The following is an 18,109-nucleotide window of genomic DNA, read 5'->3' on the forward strand; positions in this document are numbered from 1 at the left end:
ACATATTAAGTAGTCTTAGGATGGAAAATAGTACAACTCATAGAAGTAGGAATTAGGTTTCTTTTATAAGGCTGGCATAAAAGCTTCTGTCTCTTCTTGGCTCTAGTTAAGTGAAGCCACAGAGAATTAAATTCTTTAAAGACACTATCTTTTCTGTTGTTTCTTCTGCCCGAAAGTGAGGGTTAATCTGCTGGTGGTGCTGCTGATCATCAGCACATTGGAGAGTGGGAAGGCAGAGGGAGGGAAGGAAGGAAGCAGCCCGACCTCAGACGCAGCGAGTGCTCTCCTGCACTTCTCCTCCTGTCCTTCCACTGCGCCGCGTTTGCTCCATGCACTTCTCAGCATGCACTGAGACTTCAGAAAATATTCAGAGGATAAAGTACTTTTGAGGGAGGGAGGAGGAATAATATTAAATAAACAGGTTTTAGCATCCTCCAGTGGCCCTTGCTATGTTTTTAAAGATTTATGCCAAATGCAGGCTTTATTGGAATTTGATCAGATAAAGCTCAGTTGTTATGGGAATGTTTTTGTTCATCAGTTTCCTTGCCTGCTTTGAAGACTTCATCACATCTTTCTTTTATTAAGGTGCTTCTGTATTTATGAATAAAGTCCCTGCACCCTTCAAAAAAACAGCTTGTCTTTTATGAATAAGCATTCCAAAAAATAAGTAGGCACTACCGCAAAGCTGGATGAGTGGAAACCCTCGCAGGGCAAAAAGCTGTCATTCAGAGAGCATTGTGGCATTGTTTTCAAGGTATTTTTATTATGTACAGATGGTCAAACAATAACAGGTAATAATTGCTTCCTATGGAAGCAGTGCCATGTTTTGTTGACACATCATAAAGCATCACGAAAAATGCAGCCGAAGCGCTGGTTTTTATCGTTGTTATCCAAGGCTACAGATGAGGGGCGATGTACCACAGGAGGTATCAGAGCACAGGGTTGGAGCAAACGAACGGCGCCAGGTTAAAGCCTGGGGGGGACATCGGATTGCAATGAAGAATTTGAAGCAAGCAGGAGCAGACCTTTGGTCTTTCCATGTTGGGGAGGGCCCAGTCCATGCCGAGGGCTCCTGTGGAGCTTGCTCAGGGTCTAGGAAGAACCGTTACGCTCCAGACAGTGGTAACCCCCATTTCTTTAAGGGCCTCAATCCCTACTTGGAGGTATGAGGAGGAAGATGCTGTGGAACATATTACCCCATTATGAGTCAGATTTAAATTTAAACCACAGTCGGTTGTTCAAATACCTTCAATTCAGACAGTGTTTTGTCTTGTTTTTCAGTTAGGGAATACGTTTAGAGCGAGCTACTATAGATTTGGGCCAAATCTCCGCGGTGCAAATCTGAGGCAATTTACACTGACTGCAGCAGAGCTACTCCACACTGATCTCCGTATAATCAGGAGCAGAGCGGCCTTGCTCTCTTTTCTTGCCAAAAAGTGCCGTCTCTAATGCCACGGAAGAAAATACTAGGAAGTAGGATTTGTGGCTGTGAGCTGGTGCAGGATGTCTGTATTACAGATACCACCTGGGGCATTTGATTTTAATTGACTGCCGTTGCTGTGACCCACATCTAAAGCAGTATATTTGGATCTCACAATTTATGTATTGCTGTCCTGAAACCACACTCTTGCAATCTGAAAGGTTACAAGGTTATGTTAAATGGCAAACGTACAGTGCTCTTTGAAGAACCAAACTCAGTATAAAGTGTGGACCTAATAACTTTCTACTCTACCAACCTCCCCCTCCTTCCCCGGCCCCCTCAGCAACAGTTCAGGACCAGAGGAAGTTAATTTGCAGTATATTTCAGTCGAATTGGTGCTTTCTCCTTGTTCCAGAATCCTTTTTTTTGTTTGAAATACTGTATCCCCTACAAAAAAAAGTCAGTACGCTGGAGACCACGTATAGAGTACCTTTGGCAAATAATCTGTGAGCGTGGGTGAGGGGAAGTATGTATTGCTGTGTCATATTCACTGCGATTTGAGAGCTTATCTCAGATGCAGCCACCTCTTGCCAGGAACAGAGCAGTAATTGAAGATGACTTGAAGAAGTATATAATATCCCCATTAGCTACTGGCACAAGCCAGCGTGTACTCCCAGCTTGACACTGCTGTGCGTAGAAACGTGGGGCACTGAGCTGATAGATTTCTTGCCATTCATGGTGCGTGTACTTTATGGGGAGTGTAGGAATGCAGGACATGGGTCAGAAACCAGCCGCTAGGTTTGGGTTCCTGCTCTTTGGGCTGCAGTCTGGTGGGGTGGCCAAGTCCATATTACACTGAGACACGAGCAAGTTTTAACTAAGCACCGCAGGGTGGTAGTTACCGGGCTGATGAACATCAGGTTGGCTTGCTGGCCTTGCGCTAGGGAGCCTGTTGGAGGGGGTAAGGTAGTATTGCTCTTTTGGGGAGGTGTAGGAAACAATGTGAAGCTTTGTTGGAGAGAAAACTATGTGAAGAAGAATAGATGATAGAAGAAAATGGAGGAGAACAGGAGTGGTTTGGGTGGAAGCCTGTAGGTGGTGGGAAGAGAAAACCACAAGAATCGTGACTTATGGAGAGCAATGCAGGCAAGAGGAAGGGAGGAAAAAGGAGTGACTTGCGGAAGAAGGCGGCATCTTAGAAGAAGCAGTAAGTCCAAATATTCAGATAGCAAAGAAAGTTACATGCCAAAATGTTGCAGTAAAATGCACGTGAACATGAGATGTGGCTGTCAAGGACAGGACCAAGGAAGAAGGGCTTGGGAGAGCTGTGTGTAAAGGGGGGATGAACACAGGAGTACCCTGCAGGATCTAGGGGATTTGGCTAGAAGACAGGAGAACCCACTCTGGTTTTGTTGACTTTGGCTCCTCTTTGTTGATATTTTAATAAAACATAATACGCCTCTGGCAAGTTAAAGCTAAATGCTAGATAAGTTTACAGGATTTTTTTGTTTTGCTTCATTTTATATAAAATCTTTCTGTGGAGCTATCTTAAAATCTCCTAAACAGCAGGAAATTGCACTCAATATTTCAGAATCTTCCAGGAGAAGGACCCCAGACCCTCCGTTCTTGTTTATTGCTTATACAATGCAGAGTCTTCCTGCCTGCTTAAGCATAAATCAGACTGAACAGCCTCAGGGCTGTATCCCCAACTTACACTGCACATGTATCTTCAGTGACAGGAGGAAGGCCCTGCTTGGGGAACAAATGGAGAGGAAATCCCTTCTCAGGATCCATTCTGTTCCCGGAGCTCATCCCCTCACCACAGGGTGATGCAATGAGTCAGTCACAATGATTCCATGACATACTTGACTTCCCCTCCCTTTTTGACCTGCTTTAGCCACTGATCTCTTTAGCCCCCTCGCACTTCACCTTCTTTTACCTTTAAGTGAGTAGCAGCCAACGCTGTAAGAGAAACCTACTGCAGCTGTAGCCCATCCAGATATAAAAGGGGTTGGGTTATGTGTGCAATATGTTCTTTTTATTTTCAAGTTTGCATGAAGAACGTGTCTGGCAAGTTCTGAGCAGATGGATCAGAGAGCTATGGTTTTTTTAAAAACTTTGGCAAGTACTCCATACCTTTGTATTTTGGCAGGAGCTCTGCATCTTATATACTAGTCTCTAAAGATTCTGCCCTCGGTTTGAGCCTGATTCGGAGACCTTTGCAAGTAATGGAAAGACTTCCATTGATAAGCAGGGGGGCTGTAAAGCCCTTTTAACTCCATAGCACTGAAGGCAGAGTCTGAATTACTCTTTTGCAGAAGTGGTTACAGGAAGAGCTTGAAAATTTGCACTGAGAATTTTTGAAAAAATACACATTCAGTCTCTTGCACTAGCAGTGATAAGAAGAAGCTAAGATTTTGATAGCCAGTAGATTCCCAGTTATCTGGCAAAAGGTGCTATATGGAGGCTTTGCACTTTACAACATATGTTTCCACCTATAATGAGTAAGAAACTGGAGAGGTTTGCAATGGAATTAAGGGTTTGCTTATCCTTGTGTCCAAGATAGGATCAAAGACCTTGAACTCTACCAGGGAGTGAGAAAGGATTGAGAATTAGCATGGTCATTTTTTAACTTTAAGCTTCAGAAAGGGTTGGATGAAGTCCCTGAGAGCTGTCTGAGGAGACCTTTGAAATCTGGAACCAGACAGCGAGTGAATCTTTCAGTAGGGTGAATAGTATGTAACAATTTGGAAACCACAAGCAGCTGCATATGCAGACCTTAGGAATCTGGTTATTCCACTGCAGAGGGTTAGGCTGGAGTCCCCTGCAGGTTTCTTGTAGTTCAGAAGAGGTTATCCTAAACGGCAGTTTTCAGCCATGGTGTTGTGCATAGCTGAACTTATCTCTGCTCTGATATTAACCAGCATTAGCACATCATTTACCACTGGATCTCATTGTTTGGGCTTATTTACTTTGAACTTAGAAGTACATGTCAGGTTATTTCCATTATTTTAAAAGGCCCTTGAAGTTCCAATGGAAACCATGGATAATGACTGATAAGTCAGAGAAAGATTAGTGAGCCTGCCAAGATGTTGTAATACACAAGAACATCACAGGAGTCTGAAATGACAGAGAAGAGAAGGGAAGGAAGGAAGTTATCAGGGAGCCAGCAGCATCTGGAGGGAGGAGATCAGACGGTCCAGAATGAATGGAGAGGAAAACCAGATTAATAGCAGGTTTTTACAAGATAACGCCATATTTACTGCTATTCAGTGATTACAGAACCCACGCTGGCTGACAGCAGTGACCATCCCAAGTTCCAGGGCAATGCAGCAGACAGGGTAGATATTTGTAAGTGGCCATATGATCTTATTATTATGTTTTGAAAGTTCATCAACTTGTTTTAAGAAAACAGTCGCCAAAAATATGTCTTAACAGTTGGTGACCGTAATTCTCAAACCTAGCTATAAAATGCCCTTGTTGTTGCTAAAGCTTGGCATTTGATGCGTGCCTAGGGTTTTCTTGGCTGCAGCAGATGTATGTCATTGATGCATCAGCCTGTGTATCATCACTGCTGAACCACATTCAGTTTTTTGTTTGTTTGTTTGCTTGCTGGGGAGGTGATGAATTTATTAGCCAAAACTGTTCCACTGTAAATTATACTTAATTGTAATTTTCCTATTCTGCATTTGATTGTGGTAACTGTAGAAGACTAGAAGTAGTTATTGGGCAAACCATCGAATCTGAAATAAACTAAGCAAGTTGCTGTTTTGGAGTTCTAGTTATTCGAAAGAACCAGTGTGTCTTTCTGTCAATTTTTTTCCTTTTATGTGTGTAATGAGTCATGAAGACGGGCTGTTCTGGCGTCTGCTCTCAGTGGTTATTGTCTAGAATACATACACTAATGTGTTCTTTCAGTTATCCCCTGCTTTAGCTGCCTATATATATGAGAAGGGGAATAGGCAAAGGAAAATTTGAGCAAAATAATTACATTTCTTTTAACAGAGTCTTGGGTTTTGTAGGTTTTTTGGTTTTGTTTTCAAACCAGTATAATTACACTGACGCCAAATGCTGCTGCTCTGGTTATATCAGCCTCTGATATGCCCCATTTTTTAAAGAAGCCATGCTTCTGTTAATTTTGCAAACATTCTGCTTTGTTTGTTATCATGAATTATGTAGTGTTCTCAGTGTACTTTATAAAATACAGACTAAGACAATCCTTGTCCTTATTTTATACTCAGAACTGTGTGATAGTTACTTGAGAGTATAAACGTATGTGCATATAAATAAACAGTTTCATCCTCCAGTATTTTAATGAAGGTTTCAGCTACTTGACACTTAAATTTAAAAAAAATATATCAGTTAATGCTTTCCAGTTGATCTGAAAAATAAGCATAGCAGGTGGAAGAAGTAATTTAGAGATCAGCATTCTCTGGAAACTCACTTGTCATTCTTCTGAAACTAGTTTGTGATAAAACTAAAGCTTTTCACTGCTGAATGCCCTGGTCACGGTGATTTGGGATACGCTTCCAAGACAGCATCGTGGTCCAGCCTCCTCTAACGGACGAGGAGGAATACAGACAAATCCCTGCCAGCAGAGCAGAGGGTCTCCCCCTGAAGACGGAGCAGAACGCCTTTGCAGAACCAATGAAGAGTAGACTTCAAGGAGATTTATAAAATACCAGAAATCTGGCAGGCCTGATGAGGGTGGCATGTGAGTGCTGTCATCACCAAGACCCCCGACTGGGCTTCCTAAACATGTGTAGCTGTACGAGCAAGAGCAATGCTTTGTTTGCATCTGGCTGCTTCATGAGCCCTTTCCCGCAATTAACTGCATTATATATTCACGGGCTTGTTTTGCCTTGATCTGTTGGCAGTAGCTGCATGTATGTGATATCTAGAGATCCTTCATGGGTATTTGTAAGATAATTTTTTCCCCAGGTGTTTTTAAGAAGGGTCAGAATAGAAAAAAAATTGATGAGGGGAAGGTTAACAGTGCCCGTAGAAAAAGATAGCTAGAAGGCAGGGCTTAAGTGTACAAGATACTTTGTCAAGAACAGATTAATAAGCATTTTGGCTAACTATTTGATTTCCTGTGAAAGGGAGGAATCCCGTACAAAAAGAGGGTAGACAAAAATAAATTATTCTTAGAATTTAGAGCATTGCTACTGAATGAAAATTACTCTGCTGTCAGGGCTAGAAGTCTGCTGGATAACCTTTTGGTAACATTTCTACCTATTCAGCTCATCCCCACATAATGTGATCACATCATATGTTCCCTGCATAATCCTTTATTAGAAAGGGCACTGCTGCATTATCACTCTGTTGAAAGCAAGACCAAATAAACACATATATCTGGAAGAACATCCCCATGTTCAGACAGTGCAGAGATTTTGCACAACCTGAATTTTGAGTTTGTTGATTTTGAGCTTTCACTCACGCGTGTGTGAAGGTGTGCACGCTCGCACCTGCACGCGTGTAGTTGTGCATCATCACCTACTTGTACATGCAGGTGTTTGAATGTGTCGCTTGTAAGTGAGGGAGGGGAGGTTGTGTGTGTGGAAACTCCATCTCCTACTCATGCAAGTGATTGAATCTGTCAGCTCTACATGCAGGTGGTGATGCACAGTACTCCCCCTACACCGAAAGCCCTAGCCATCCATGTCATGACCCATAGACATACCAAACTCTTTTTGCCTCTTTAAGAGGCAGTGTTTGGACAAGGTGCTAGAAGGAAATGAGAAAGAATTAAAGGGGAATTTTAACTCAGTCTTCCTTCTCTCCTGTGGGTTCCCTCCCCCCCCCCCTTGTCTTCTGTTAATATTTTTAGTGCACTGAAAACTCTTTTGCACAAAGGCCTACTTTTTAGGCCTTCATTTAGCTCCTGCAGATACAAGTTGTGCAGCAACATTTCTGATAACAGTGTTTGATGTGGTTGCAATGGGCTAAGCATGAAGGTAAGGCAGTGTTTATAGGCAAGGCAAGGCAATGTTTATAAGTAAAGGTAATATCTCTTCTAAGACCAACCAGTATAGTTGGAAGAAGTAGACAAGCTTTCAAGCACAAAAGCTGCAAGGCACAGAAAAGGCTTTTCTTCTCTTTTGCAACTAAACTAGTTCATCTAGTAGGAAGAAAGTATTGGAAATACCAAAAGAGAAGTGTTTCAGTGGGAATATAGGCTTGAGGGTGTATTGGAAGAAAAAGGTGTGTTCCTGATGGGGAAGGTAAGACCAGAAATGTAGTGCAAAGTACAAATAAGCAAACCCAAGAGGGAAAATGGCAGAGAAAACCTAAAATGCTTATCTCATGTAATAATTTCTGGAAGACTCATTTGAAGGACGTATTGTAGCTGTAAAAATTTCTGATAGGTTCCTACAAAGAGGCAACTTTATTTACCACCATGTAGAGTGCAATTGCTTCAGTGTGGATGGAAATGCAGAATGCAGTGTAGGAAAAGAAGTGGAGAGTCCTTCATCGGGTTATTTTGTGGGAGGACATAGACTCTGAGGATCCAGCCTAGGATTTTATCAGCCATTAGCGTTCCACACTTGCAACAATGTAACATAAAAAGAAGGAAAAAATGGAAACGGTGAGGCTAGATCATTCTTGCTTACAAGCAGTCAGGTTGTTAAGATCATACATCACCCCAACACTATAGAGATACTTAGTCATCCCAGGAGGAGATTGAAGCAGACTTGCTAATTTCACCAAGTATGACACTCATCACACTTAACAGCCTTTTGCTTAAAAACCGCTAGTGCCTGTTTAATCCATGATGTCAATTGTGGAAATTATGCCATACTTAGTTTCTGACTTTTTAGCTCATTCTTCATAATTTGCTTCCTGAGCATGCAGCATAAACAATATGGAGAGAAGCCTTATTTTCTGATATCAGAGTATGGATAATATCTAGCTCTTTTAATCCACAGCGTCCGTCCTGTCCCACAGTGTCCTGCAGTTTTGAAACCTGCAAACACTTTTCTTGTTCATCAGTGAGGATGGATGTTCTTTGTACCATTGGATACGTGCAGTGATGATTTCTTGTACTTTTACAAATCCCGTTCGTGCCAGGTACACACTGCCAGCCCTCGACTTTGTGTTTTGGTAGCAATGGGATTGGGATAAAGATAAATTTTATTTTGGATACCAAGGCACAGCTGAGTCTTCAGAACATATCTAAGACCAATTATAGTTAACATCAGGAGATTGCTTTTGGCACATTACTTACTTTTAGATCCTTACATCATTGCCAAAACTGAGGTATGCAGTTTCTGGAGTCTTTGGAAAGATGACTGTGCAGAAAGGAAGAGAAATGAGCCAAGTTCTTGTGTCCCATTTGCCTCACACACACCCCCGCCCCAACACATCTTTGCAGAATGACAGCTGCATTACATCCTCAGAAACACTTGAGTTGACCTGATAAAGACCAAAGAGAAGGCAAAGTTACATTTGTACTTCTCTGGGACTTTCCCAGCATTGATTACTGATTCTCTCATCCCTCTGGCACTTCTGAGCAATGGTAGTCCCCTTGCTGCTGCCAGACTCTCTGTAAACAGTTGTTCAAACACTTTGTTTGAAGGTTGCCTCATAAAAAGAAGTCCCAGTGTTCAATGTTTGCGTGCCCTCAGTTTCTACTGGAGAACTCGGCATTGCCTGCTAGGGGCCCTTAGTAATTTTCTGGACTTGGACCAACATCTTCTCATGTCTTTTTGCTAAATGTGTTGATCAGAAGGAAGGCAAAGAGCTTGTCATGCTGCTGTTCTTCTCATAAGACAAATGTTATTGTGGGAGCTGCACTGCTGGCCTTTGAGAGGTCCAGCACTCCCTTGGAATAAATAGGGAGACTCTACATGTTGGACAGAATCTGGCCTTTTCAAGCCTGCTTTTTTGTTTAATTACGAAAAGCCTAATTTTATCATGATGACATAATTTCACACCTCTTTTGAAATATTTTTCTTTACGCATATTATGCAGTTTCACCATTGTTTTATTCCAGCAACATTTGCTAGATGTCAGGTTGGTCTGGGCTGAGAAAATAGGAGTAAACAATGAGACATTGTCAGTTGTTCATTTGGAGATGGACTTGGTTGGTTAAAGAGAGGAAGAGCCTGAAACAATATAAGAAGTCGCACAGCTGGCATGCCAAAAGTTAACAAAGTGATGTTATCATGCGGTATCTTGATTGGAGTTGACTTAATATTGCATGGTATTTCAGCGTCCTGCATCGCAAAACTATCAACATAGTAATAACCAGGAAATCAGAAACCTGTTAGCAGCCAAAAGTCCAGTTCTTTCCATCCTAGAGTTAGGGTAAATAATAGCAGGCTGTGCTTGTGCATGGGAAGGCACTTGCTGAGTTGTTTAGATAGGAGGAAGTCTGTGGGCACTTGAAATTCTAGGCATGCAGTGCTTCTCCCTCTTGAAAGGGAGAAGCTGGGTTTCTTTTGTACAGGTATTTTTTTATCGCATGCTCAGTAGCAAGCTTTGCTGAAACTTTTAACACAAATATAAATACAGCTGGCATCAAAGTTTGGATGGAAGCAGCATCGCCTGTTGCACAAATCCATGTGTGCCCACAATTCACACTAGGCTGTCTCTGCATGCCCCCAGGTTACCTGTGTGGACAATAACTTTTTTTCTGTTTAATGTATAACTAGTACCTGAAGTCAGAGGGAAGACTGGAAGCATAAATAAGGCAATACCATACAGATCAGTTATGGGTGAGCAATATAATATCTTCAGTGTACAGACTACATTGTACAGGCTTTACTTTAGCATCTGATATTATGCTCTAACCAGTGTAAGTATTACTGAAGAAGGTAAAATAGCCTCTTTTGATGTTCCAGTTACTATGATCTCTTGACCACTTGTGTTGCAGGACAAGTTTTCGGGGCAGTCTTTCTGTGTGATTTCTCCTAGGAAGGAATATGTAATGGCATGTTTTGCTTGGGAGCATAAGCTGATTTCATTAGGGTGTTTTTATATCACTTTCCTCTCCTCACGCACCCTAAGAAAATTCTTTCTGAAAACGTGCCTGAATGTACATCTGCTGCATAGAGGTTTGAGCTGTAATAGTTTCTTCTGCTATTTTATGATGTTGGTGGTCCATTTTAATAAAAACCAGGTGAATGTTAACCTCTAGGCAATCATATTTGTTGTTTCTTGCAGGTTCTAAAATCTAAAGAAGTGTCATCACCAGGACAGCGCTACATCGACAGCAAAGTAGTTAAAACAAGAGCTGAAGGAGAATGGTTGTCTTTTGATGTCACTGAGGCTGTACATGAGTGGCTCCATCACAGAGGTGACAACAAGTGCTCTTTGCCTTCTCTCCTGCCCCAACTGCTCCTCCATTAACTCAGCGGTATTTCAGAGTCATTCCACATGTAAAAACCAACTCCACTTACTTTTATGTTTTGCAGATAGGAACCTTGGATTTAAGATAAGCTTACATTGTCCATGCTGCACCTTCGTGCCTTCCAATAATTATATCATCCCAAATAAAAGTGAGGAGCTTGAAGCAAGATTTGCAGGTAACAAAAGAAAAAAAACTTTTTAAAATGTTGTGGTACTTACTAATTGAGGAGGGAAACAAAGAGCCGTTACTGCCTCTCTAAATGGCATTCAGCTGATTGAAAACTTGCTCATTTGAGAATCTTGATTCTCAGCTGGTAGGAAATGGTATTGAAAGCACAAGGGTAAAACTGTATCAGCTGAACTATTCTAAAACCAGATGGCATGAATAGGCCATCTCATTCCATGCATGCAGCTTCGACGTCCTTCAGTGTCTGTGTTACAGTTTGCAGCATGCACACCAGATATACATACAATTTTGGATGTAGGGAAGACTGTTGCACAGTAGACCATCCACTGTTGGATAGTCATGAGAAAACTTGCTGAATATTTTCAAAATAAACCCTTTGACTGCTGTCCATCCTAGCACTGTAACGGTTCAGGCTGAATAGAGAAGGCTACTGCTGGAAAGTAGGATTAGAATGGTGTTTGGCACGCATCTAAGCTTCTTGCAGTAGATATGTGTGTGAGCATTGTGCGTTTTATGAGTGTTAAACAATACTTGTTGTGGCAAATTTCCAAAGTATAGCTAAGGCAACAGTTGGCTGCTTTGCTTACAGAAGCACCTTCCTTTGTCCTCACTGAGTATAGAGGGTCCCAGTCTTTGTAAGTACCTGCACATGTACTTCCAGCTCTTCAGGCACACTAAATATCGCCAGCTACTCCTTTTTTTTTTTCTTTTTGCTGGTCATATCAGTAATATTTTAAATTACTCTGAGCAACGGCATCAGTCGCTTTGGGAAGAGCTGAACAATAGGTGCCAGACTTGTATAAATGTCCTACAGTGTTTTACTGTCAGTGCGTTGTGGGTTGAAGAAGCAGCAATGGTGTGCCTGTCTGTGTGCTCCTGCTTCCAGCAGTGGAAGTCTGATTCTCAGGTGAAGTCAACAGGACTACATTAGTTAACATTGATTATCTCTATATATCTACATTGGCACGTAGAATTTATTGTAACATATTTGTATATTAGTTACACAAAGTATTTTTTATGCTGACAACTTGGTAAAAACTAAAAGGTTGGATTGAGTGGGCATTAAAAAATAAGCAACAGTGTGTAGTTAGGGTTATGGCTTCTTATGGTTCTTATGGACAGCAGACAAGGTGATATAGAGTAAATATATCAAGGTCACATAAGCTCCCTTGTGTTTTTAAGCCATTAAAGTTTCAGTTTCAGAAAGGGAAATGTTATTTAATTGATCGTGCTATAGTTATCATCCACCAGTACATATAAAACTATGGCTATATTAGAACCCACCCAAATTCTGTTTATACAGTTCTCATTTACTAAAGTTTATCATGATTTGGTTCATTTGTTTTCCAAGGATTTGGCTATATTTCTTGTCAAGTATTAAGTTTTTCTAACCATTGTTTCACTGCGTTGGAATTTTTTCTTAAATACATGTACTGTACATATGATTAAAGCCATTGTGTGTATTTAAAAAATTGTTAGTATGATATTTGGTCACTGTAATTGCAAATGTTACAAAAAGAAAAGCATATCTTTTTCTCTTTAGATAGTATTATCTGGTTCAAGAGGTTAATTTTCAAAAGGCTCTTAGCAATAGGCATAACGAACTGTTTGGACTCTTAGGAAAGGCTAATACCTTGAGTCTTTTGCCTGTGCTATTGCCATGATAAGAAGCTAGTAAGGCAGTTAATGTTTCAAGAGAAAATACAAAATGCAAGGTCATTGATTGCCACTTTAAGAAGAAATACTTTGATCAACGTCTTTGCCATGCCCATACAAAAGAAGGGGCTAGAATAACTGACTTTCTGGGAAAAATTAGCAGATTTAAATAAACTGGCAATGGGAGACAGAGAATTTACAAGCATTAGAAAAGAGGTAAATGTGATAGAAAAACTAATGCGATGGAAGTAAGCAGTGGGAAATGCAGGTGAAATATCCAGAGCAGCTTTAATGGTGTTACAAGGTTTTAAAAGGTACATAGCTGTTAAAAGATGGCAATACTGCCCTAAGTGAAGTGACAAAAGCATCACTGCTTGGGGCATTTGAAACTAAGCAATGCAGATGCAGTGACTGAAGTAATCTTTTCTGTTACTCATTTCAACAGTTCTAGTAAATGTACTGAAATGCCATTAAATGGCTGTGAATGTGTGAGGGCTGATACAATAGATAACATGAGAACTGTGAATATCTTAGGGGTCTTGGGTTGAAATTTGCCCCCACTTCCCCAGTAAACATGCTCAGCTTGACACCATCATTGCCCAGTTTCTGAGAGAATTTTTTTAAAGAGATGGTTTATTTAATTTGTGAAGAAAAAGCAACACAATGTTTATCACCAAAATGTATTTTTTGAAGGTATTGATGACTACACATATTCCAGTGGTGATGTGAAAGCTTTAAAGTCCAATAGGAAAAAATACAGTGGGAAGACCCCACATCTTCTGCTAATGTTATTACCCTCCTACAGACTTGAGTCGCAACAGCCCAGTCGGCGGAAGAAGCGTGCTCTAGATGCTGCCTATTGTTTTAGGTAACTATGCATCCATATTCAGTATACTTACGTAGTAGTACCAGCCTGTGAGGTGTAATGCAGTTGCTTATCATGTTTCTTTACGGTTGGCATTTATACAGAGCGCGGGCCCTCATTCACAGACCCACGGGGTCTGTGTGCAGCAGGTATCTGCTCAGCAGTCTCCAATCCTGCAGAGACAGTGGCAGATGAGGAAGGCTGTGGCCTTAGAAAGCAGAAGCTGAGTTCCATCTGGGATGATTCCCAGACCCATCAGCCCCATAATTACAGCCAAATTATCACCACCGCTGTGCTCACCTACTCAGAGAGGCCACTTGGTAGTAGGACCTGGAGAAAAATACTTACTAGTCCTCCAGGGAAACCATTAGCTTTGTCTGTATGAGCAAGTACTGCCATGTCTAAGCATCTGATTTCAGTTACAGTATAAGCTACTATTGATGTGATTTAGTTGTGAATTTTTGGGACTCGGACTTGCCTGCCTGTAAAGCATCATTCAGGGAGCAAGCAACTGGATTATTTTTATTCCCTGTGTTGTCTTTGTTATGACCAATGTGCTTGTATTTTGTTTCCCAGGAACGTGCAGGATAATTGCTGTCTGCGTCCACTTTATATTGACTTCAAGAGGGATCTTGGCTGGAAATGGATTCATGAACCCAAAGGATACCATGCTAATTTCTGTGCAGGAGCCTGCCCATATTTATGGAGCTCAGATACTCAGCACAGCAGAGTAAGTAATGATTTTGCTAATTTTAAACTTCTATTTTATAACTGCAGGGTGAAATATGTTTCTAGGACTGACATCAGCACCAGTGCCCAAAGCCTGTATTTATTATCTCAGTAACTAAGGATGATGACATGTGGTCCTACAGAGGGACTCACACATGGCCTCAAGCTAGTATTGAAGCAGTAGGAATGTATTGGCCCAGAGATTTTTTTTTTAATGTGTTCATCAATATGACATACAGAAGGACTGAATGCTTTTTGTGAGTATGAGCTTGGCATAGCTTTGGGAGGCTGCCTGGGAAGGCACCTTTCGTTATAGAGCACGAGTGGAAGATGGCACAATGAGTTTGGTCAGCAAAGGCACTGAGGGAGGCACTATCAGAGTAACAAAAGGGCCGAGTTGTACCACCTGATTATCACCTACTTTTATGACCTGCCATTTTTCATTTTTCATTGTTATTGATATGCTGCCATGCTGAATTTCATGAAAATGTACTGATAGATGTGCTTCTTTTACTTCAAAAGATGTATTCATTCTTGTACTTTGAAAATGTATATGCAAAGGAGGAACCTTGTGTCTGGGATGCCGAAGAACTGATAGTCGTCTCAGATGAGACTTTTTATTTTAGGGATTAGATGTGGTATTTTAGCCAACTGCCTTAGTATGAGTAGTATTCTGCTGTGAAGTGCTTATTTCTCTCAACTGTCAATAAGGATGTCTAGACAGTAGATGCAAGAGGCAGACATTTGCATCGCAGTTCTCATGAAGTAAGAATTTCACCCTCAGGACCATACTAAGAATGATATCTCCCCTTTTTTCAAGTCTCCCTTAAAATACCAGATCAGTGTCAGCCAGCAGGGAGGACTCTTTGTGTCCAAGGGGCAGCTTGCTTTCCCTTTGGTCTGTAAAGCCATGATAGTGTGTTCTTCCTGAACTTACAGAGCCAGGTATAGATATCCTTTGCAGCTGTCACTGGCTGTGGCATCGTACTATTAGCAATGTCAGCAGGCAGAGGTATAAATAAGGTAAGTATGTTTCCGTGCTGGTGTGGAGTAGTAGTGTACGCATTTTGGAGCAGCACTTGTTTTTAAAGGAAAGAGGAAGAATAACTGTCATGGTCACAAATATGTGGTTTGGATAGTTGCCCAAGGAATCAGAAGTTGCTTAATAAAGTAGTTAGTGTTGCTGTCCTGAACAGATCTTCTGTCTCTCTAAGCTGGAAATGTTGTGTTGAAGTTCTAGGAAAAGGTCACTTGGTGTTTGGCTAACACATTAATGGCATCCTCAGAAATACCTATGCATCATCAGCGGGTAACCCTACATACTTCCCTTGCAGAGAACCATGCATATGAATCCAACGTGACATAAAGCACCAGCGCTGCTAACTTCACCGCAGCTGATTCTCAATAGGAGTTACTGCAGCTTGAGTCGTGGTGCTTGCAGGGTCGCATTAATGAACTTGGTAAAACATAACCAGAGAGGAAAAGCAGAAGAGTGCTTATGCTCTGAAGGGCTCTCTTTTCCCTTTGGTGCACTTGTAAAGCCAAAATCCTGTAACAGCAAATGGCAATCTGAAGACATAAATAAAAACCTTTCAGTTTCTTCTTTCCATGTCAATACAGTATGTGTGTTGATTCAAAGGGCTATGCTTTCAAGGCAGGCTCCAGGCAGGTACCTGTTCTGAGGTTTAAGACTGTATGGATGAAACCTTAAGAAACTCAGGCAGATTGTGACACCAGATTGAACTGGAGAAGCGTAAAAAATAGTAAAATCCGGGAATCTTCATACTGCTTTCAGTGAGCTTTCTCTCAGGTGCTGTGGGAGGAAGCAGCGCAGAAAGGAATATGCTCTGCAGTGGCAGGAAGGCAGAGGCAGCTGTCTTAATCTCTCTTTTTTCCTTTCTCCTTCTAGGTGCTCAGCTTGTATAACACCATAAATCCAGAAGCTTCTGCCTCTCCGTGCTGCGTGTCCCAGGATTTGGAACCCCTCACCATCCTCTACTACATTGGCAAAACACCCAAAATTGAACAGCTGTCCAACATGATCGTAAAGTCTTGTAAGTGCAGCTAAAGGATACCCCTGAAACAGCATGACGTGTGTGTATTAAAAAAAATAACCAACGAAAAAAAGCAAGAGAGAGCGAGAAGGAAAGAAAGAAAAATGAAAACCCAGGTTCATCAGTGTTAAAAGAAAAAAAAGAAGAAAAAAAGCGGTACTAGTCTGAACTGTTTGAAAGTTTGTTTTGTTTTTTTTTTTTTTTTTAAACTGGCATCTGAAGCAAAACATTGAAGGCCTTTATCCTACATTTCACCTACACATAGTGTGAGATAGACAAGAAGCAAAGTTAAAGAAAAAGAAAACCTTTTAAAAAATAAACACTGGAAGAAATTTGTTAGTGTTACTATGTGAAAGGAAAAAAACAGGAAAATCCCATGAAGTGGAGTTGCTGTATCTGTCCCGTGCCTTACTTGATCTCTCTGTATTGTTACGCAATAGGCATCCTACCCATTCCTCTTAGTTGTAGAGTTAACAGTGCATTATTTATTTGTGTGTAAAAACTATCAAATGAACATTTCTGTATCGCCATTGGAAAAAAGAAAACCAGCCAATGTGGACAAAGTGGAGACCAAATAAGCTGCCAGAAACACATATAAAGCCTAAAGGAACACAAGCTCAAAAGAATCAGAAAAGTAATGGTTAGTTTAGTTTGATTAAAATAGAAATCAGTTATTACATTATTGAGAAACTCTGCCTTTAAAATACCTTATTTTTCATGCCAGCTGCCTAGAGAGGCTTCTTGTAAGGTCTCAAACCCTTGTTTTAAATACTGAATAATTTACTAATAAAGGACACTCTGTTTCAGTCTCAAAGACAAGTCTATAAGATTTTTTTTTTTTACTGTAAATGATTTAAAATGTCAGTTTAGTAAACCAGTGAAATATTTAACATGTACTGGTCTAATCTTCAGACCTTAATATGTTGCTGTATAGCTATGCTATGGGATTTTTTTTGTTCTTTTGGTATATGTAACCATACCTAGAGTATTACAATAGGTGGGTAGTAAAAGCCAGCTTAATTGGAAACATATCTGTAGATCTCTATTTGTAAACTATTAAAAAATTAAGTACTTTATGTGTAATGTGTAAATTTTCACCATATTTTTGTACTCTGTAATACTGTCAGCTCTCATGAGTTTGAATTTGAATTTGGGGCTCTTTTTGATCACTCAGAATCATGTGTTTCCCTCTAGCTGGCCAGTATGAGTAGAGTCCCTATATTTTGACTTGCACTACAAATACATGTTTTATAATAATTGCTATACATGTGCTTTGTATATTGTTCATCATTATGACATAAGCTACCTGACTCCATTTGTTTTTCTGTTTTATAAAAAGGATGGATTAAAGCAATCTCTTCCCCCCTCCTCCCCTCCCTCCTCGGTTGTCCCCGTTTGTAACATTTGAATCGCAATGCGGTTCGGATTCCTAGACCTTTTTATTTCCTTTCGGCTATAGACATTCAAACAGATGGGCAGGGAGCGAGGTGTTGCAAGAAGAGATGTCCCAGCCTGGCTGAGGCGAGGCAAACCCTTGCAGAGAATGACATTCACCACTGTGCAGAAGGCTGGTAGGAAGCATCTGCCGCGGCGATGCCCCAGATGGGGCGTGAGTGGGATCGGTTTGCGGTCAGAGGCTGCGCGTCGGCCTCGCACGCAGCGGGGACTTGCCCCCACAGTTAGTCCGTGGGACCAATCCTGCTCCTACTGCAGGTAACAGAGGTTTGCCTTTAACTTCTGCAGCGGCACGGCAGGCCCCTTTAGGCTATTGGTGTGTGTGTAAGGATTAGCAGGATCAGACCCTTGATTTTTGTGAGTTTGCCAATTTTTTTGCAATTGAGTTC

At 41.1% G+C, this 18,109-nt stretch overlaps 1 protein-coding gene across 1 annotated transcript in view; it reads left to right on the forward strand.

The window, feature by feature from the left end:
• Window positions 1-17,341, forward strand: part of TGFB2 (transforming growth factor beta 2) — a 64,439-nt gene extending 47,098 nt beyond the window's left edge. The window contains exons 3-7 of the mRNA XM_075496446.1: window positions 10,589-10,721; window positions 10,840-10,950; window positions 13,311-13,485; window positions 14,059-14,212; window positions 16,121-17,341. Coding sequence (XP_075352561.1) covers window positions 10,589-10,721; window positions 10,840-10,950; window positions 13,311-13,485; window positions 14,059-14,212; window positions 16,121-16,279 — 732 coding nt within the window. The 3' untranslated portion in view covers window positions 16,280-17,341. The remainder of the gene's footprint in view (window positions 1-10,588; window positions 10,722-10,839; window positions 10,951-13,310; window positions 13,486-14,058; window positions 14,213-16,120) is intronic.
• Window positions 17,342-18,109: the final 768 nt, after the last annotated feature.

This window comes from Mycteria americana, chromosome 3, assembly GCF_035582795.1.
Source record: "Mycteria americana isolate JAX WOST 10 ecotype Jacksonville Zoo and Gardens chromosome 3, USCA_MyAme_1.0, whole genome shotgun sequence".
NCBI classification, from domain to species: Eukaryota; Metazoa; Chordata; class Aves; order Ciconiiformes; family Ciconiidae; genus Mycteria; species Mycteria americana.